Source organism: Apteryx rowi, unplaced genomic scaffold (assembly GCF_003343035.1).
Source record: "Apteryx rowi isolate R43461 unplaced genomic scaffold, aptRow1 scaffold_4, whole genome shotgun sequence".
In the NCBI taxonomy this organism is placed as follows: Eukaryota; Metazoa; Chordata; class Aves; order Apterygiformes; family Apterygidae; genus Apteryx; species Apteryx rowi.
In genome coordinates this window covers 10,330,513-10,335,101 of record NW_020450529.1, presented here as the reverse complement: position 1 = coordinate 10,335,101, position 4,589 = coordinate 10,330,513, and the positions used below count along the sequence as shown (strand labels likewise).

At 39.4% G+C, this 4,589-nt stretch overlaps 1 protein-coding gene across 1 annotated transcript; it reads left to right on the top strand.

The window, feature by feature from the left end:
* The first annotated feature begins 1,528 nt into the window (after positions 1-1,528).
* Positions 1,529-3,786, top strand: DYRK2 (dual specificity tyrosine phosphorylation regulated kinase 2). Its single transcript, XM_026075015.1, has one exon. It carries the CDS (start codon positions 1,547-1,549, stop codon positions 3,125-3,127), a length of 1,581 nt encoding a protein of 526 aa, XP_025930800.1. The 5' UTR covers positions 1,529-1,546; the 3' UTR covers positions 3,128-3,786.
* The last annotated feature ends 803 nt before the right edge of the window (positions 3,787-4,589 follow it).

Genomic DNA, 4,589 nt, shown 5'->3' with positions numbered 1-4,589 from the left:
TATCTTCACTGCACTTAAATGTTACAAGCCCCTTTGCTCTGAATTGACAGTGTGTGGAAGCCCTTTTTATGAGATCGATCAAATTTGATAGCATGAGCCCAAATTGCTCTGTGAATAAACATATGCAGTCAAGTTACAATGATGAAATAAAATGGACCAGTTATTCAACCTGAGTCAAAATGGAATCAGAAGAGCAGTGAACTCAGCAGAGATAATCCCTGACAGCCTCATATCAGAGCACATGACTGTCATTTTCTAATTTCATTTCAGCAACTTTTAGTGAACAATGCATATGTTTTCTTTAGAAGCATAGAGAAAATAAGATTCAAATTAAAAGTAGTCTCCATCCTGGCTTGATCATCTGTCTGACAATATCAGTGAGTTTTTGGTTAGTAATTTGGCATAAATATTAAGGCTGGTGAATCAGCTGGAGAGACAGCAGGGGAAGTCTTCCCACATTTGTGTAAGACCAGGCAGAAAAGACAGTAATTATCCTCTACTTTAGAGCAAATGAGGAATTCTCAAGTAACCATTTTAGTGGCAAGTATACGTTGGTAAATTTCTTGTTTCTCCTTAAAAATAATAAGTTTTGTGCAATAGTTGTTTTTACACTCCAATGCTTCCAGTGTTTCATTGCTTGAAAATGCTGAATGCTTCTGTTTATTCCCTTGTGAAAACTGCCAAGAACAAACAATTTCTAGAATAAACTAATCCTTTTCCCTCCCTTAAAATGAAGTTGTTTGTATGGTCTTCAAGGCAGAGATTTTATTTTCCTTCAAATCTGTATCAGGCCCCAAATTAATCTTGGTAAAAGTTGTTATAAGACTGCTTTGGCAAGGTGCTAAAGGGTGTACTTCTGCTTTATTGATTTGAATGCTTCGCTGTATAGTGACTGTCTCAATTGCAAGTAGCAAATGGCATCTCTTGAACTTAAGAAATGTCCAGATTCTTTTTGTGCACGTCACAGCACTTTTCTCGTGGCTTAAAATTGTATGTGGCACTTCTGATGTATAGCAAATTTTGGAACTAGTTAAAAGCTTGATTTCTAGGAACAGGTGACTAGAAGAGCTTTAGCTGTAAAAGTTCTTCAGGCACTATATATAGATCTCAAGCCTAAGTACAGCTGCTGCTTTGTTCTGTAAATTCTACTTTAATATCCCTCCAGCATACTTCTTGATGAAAGGGACTGTTGCCTTGAAGATTCCTTGGAGAAATTGTTAGCTTATGATAGTAGCCCATCTGTGATTGCCTTCTTGCAAGCGTTTTGCTTAGAGAGTCGTGAAAGTAGCATTTGAGATGCAAGGATCTTAAAAACATAATGACAACTAGCAGTATCATAGTGTATTTGCTGCATTTTTTTAAATTAGTCCTGTATTTTTTTAAATTAGCTGTAGGCAACTGACTTCTAAGAAAATGCTTAGTTTTTGAGGTGGTTTAGGCCGGATGGTGGGCTGCAAAATGCATGATGAAACGTAGAGTTCATGCCCATCTTGTTAACTGGAAATGTGTTTATTTTCAATTTTAGATTGGAGGCAATAAGCACACAATGAATGAGCACCTCCATGTGGGTAGCCATGGACAAATCCAGGTTCAACAGCTGTTCGAAGATAATAGTAACAAGAGGACGGTTCTGACAACGCAGCCGAATGGACTTACAACACTTGGCAAATCTGGATTGCCAGTGGTTCAGGACAGACAGTCGGAGAGTTCTCACAGACGACAAGGAAGCTCCAGCTCTTTAAAATCTACAGATGGAACAGGGAAAGTAAAAGCCTCTGTTATGACACCAGAGCAGGCAATGAAGCAATACATGCAAAAATTAACAGCTTTCGAGCATCATGAGATTTTTGGCTACCCTGAAATATACTTTTTGGGTCCAAATGCAAAGAAGCGGCAAGGTGTGATTGGTGGTCCAAACAATTGTGGGTATGATGATGACCAGGGGTCTTACGTGCAAGTACCCCACGATCATATTGCATACAGGTATGAAGTCCTGAAAGTTATAGGGAAAGGAAGCTTTGGGCAGGTGGTGAAGGCCTACGATCACAAGATGCATCAGCATGTGGCACTAAAAATGGTGAGAAATGAAAAACGTTTCCACCGCCAAGCTGCGGAAGAAATTAGAATCCTGGAGCATCTCCGGAAACAAGATAAGGATAACAACATGAATGTTATTCACATGTTGGAAAATTTCACATTCCGCAACCATATCTGCATGACATTTGAATTGCTGAGCATGAACCTGTATGAATTAATAAAGAAAAACAAGTTTCAGGGCTTCAGCCTGCCTTTGGTCCGCAAGTTTGCCCACTCAATTTTGCAGTGCTTGGATGCTTTGCACAAAAATAGAATCATTCACTGTGACCTTAAACCGGAAAACATTCTGTTGAAGCAACAGGGTAGGAGTGGTATTAAAGTGATTGATTTTGGCTCGAGTTGTTATGAGCATCAGCGTGTCTACACTTACATTCAGTCACGTTTTTACCGCGCGCCTGAAGTCATCCTTGGTGCTCGTTACGGAATGCCCATAGATATGTGGAGCTTGGGGTGTATTCTAGCAGAGCTTCTCACTGGTTATCCTCTTTTACCTGGAGAAGATGAAGGAGACCAGCTGGCTTGTATGATTGAGCTATTGGGCATGCCTTCCCCAAAACTCTTAGATTCTTCCAAGCGAGCCAAAAACTTTGTGAGCTCTAAGGGTTATCCCCGCTATTGCACCATCACAACCTTGTCTGACGGTTCTGTAATACTCAATGGTGGACGTTCTCGAAGGGGAAAATTACGTGGCCCACCAGAGAGCAGAGAATGGGGTAATGCGTTAAAGGGATGTGATGATCCCCTGTTCCTTGACTTCTTAAAACAGTGTTTAGAATGGGATCCTGCTATCCGCATGACACCCAGCCAGGCTTTGCGTCATCCCTGGCTAAGGAGACGATTGCCAAAGCCTCCAACTGGGGAGAAGGCCTCAGCGAAGAGAATTACAGAGAGCACTGGTGCTATAACGTCAATTTCCAAGTTACCTCCGACTTCAAGCTCAGCTTCAAAACTGAGGACTAATTTGGCACAGATGACAGATGCCAATGGGAATATTCAGCAGAGAACAGTGTTGCCAAAACTCGTTAGCTGAGTTTGAAAAACCCGATGCTGTTAATATGAGAGATACAATGTGGCTGAGCCTTATTTGTATGAAAAAGTAGCTCAGATTTACATTTTTATTTGCTCAATAACTTTATTCATTTGTATCTTTCAGCACTCATTTTAAATGTAAGAAATGTTGATTTTGTTTTTATAAAAATAAGGGGACAATGCTTTAAGTTTTTATACTTATTTTTTAAAATGTTTGTCTTCTACAGTACAATTAGCCTTACTGTAACACAGTGTGACACAGTAATAAACATCAGTGGCAGGCCACTGGTTACAACGTGACTGTCATGCATTACAATGTGGTGTCAAAGGTATTAACCTTTTTCTTCCATGGTTCATATTAGGTTTCACTTGGGGTAAATTTGTTTGACTGTACCTTCTGGAGTTTACAGATATGGGTCTTGATCCTGCAAACACTCATGCCTGTGCCTGAGTTGACTCCAGAGAGAATACTCAAATAAGTACAGTTAAGCACCTGTAAAACTGTTATTTTGAAATAGAGCCATAGCATGTAATATTGTCATTTTCTATACAGGAGCCCAGAGAAAGTGGTATCACTTAGTAATGATACAGTCACCTCCGGTAGAATGCCTTCTCTATTTGAAAACAATATTATTGATTAAAATGAGCATTTAAATATAAATGCAAAAAATAAGAACTTCCAGGGCTAAAATGATTCTCTTAAGCTTTCATGCATGTGGTAGAGTGAGAGGAACAGGCAGTCTGAGAAAGAACGGAGGTGGAAGTATGTGTGTTTCTCTAAATCTGAAAGTGACAGATGAGTTGTTTTTTAAAGCTGAAGTCATGTAAAGCAAAATGTTCTGGACTTCATTTCAGGTTTATAACAGTAAGCATTCACACTGGGTTCTCCTTCCTTTCCTTCCTTTCCTTCCTTTCCTTCCTTTCCTTCCTTTCCTTCCTTTCCTTCCTTTCCTTTCTTTGCTTCTTTCATTTTCTTGTTTATTTATTTCTTTTTTTTTTTTTCTCCTCTCCTGGTTTCTTTTCTCTCCTAATGTGCAGCTTGGCCTCCTTCAATCACATAGGCAGAAATGCTTGTTCTGTCACTTTAATACTGTAACTTCCAGACTGTTAATGCTACATGGATTTCACAGACTGTTTATTTCTCCTGACAATGTCTGTCTGATGGATTGTGACCTCTCTGGTGCATTTACACTTCAGATCAAATCTGCATGTGGGGCAAACACTATGTTACTGTATTGATCTTTGTGGAAAAGTACTTCTTGTTAGAGAGCATGACTGAAGATGGAAAGCTCCTCTGTGGAAAGCTTTTCAGGCAGCAGATGCTATCCTAGATACTTACTAAGAGAGAAATATCAAAGGAAAGTTAAATGATTGGAATTTGAATTAATCTTCAGCATTGGTAGCTGAAAATGACTCTGAAGGAACAGTTAGAGATACATGTAGATTTGTTTGCGTGTGTCTGT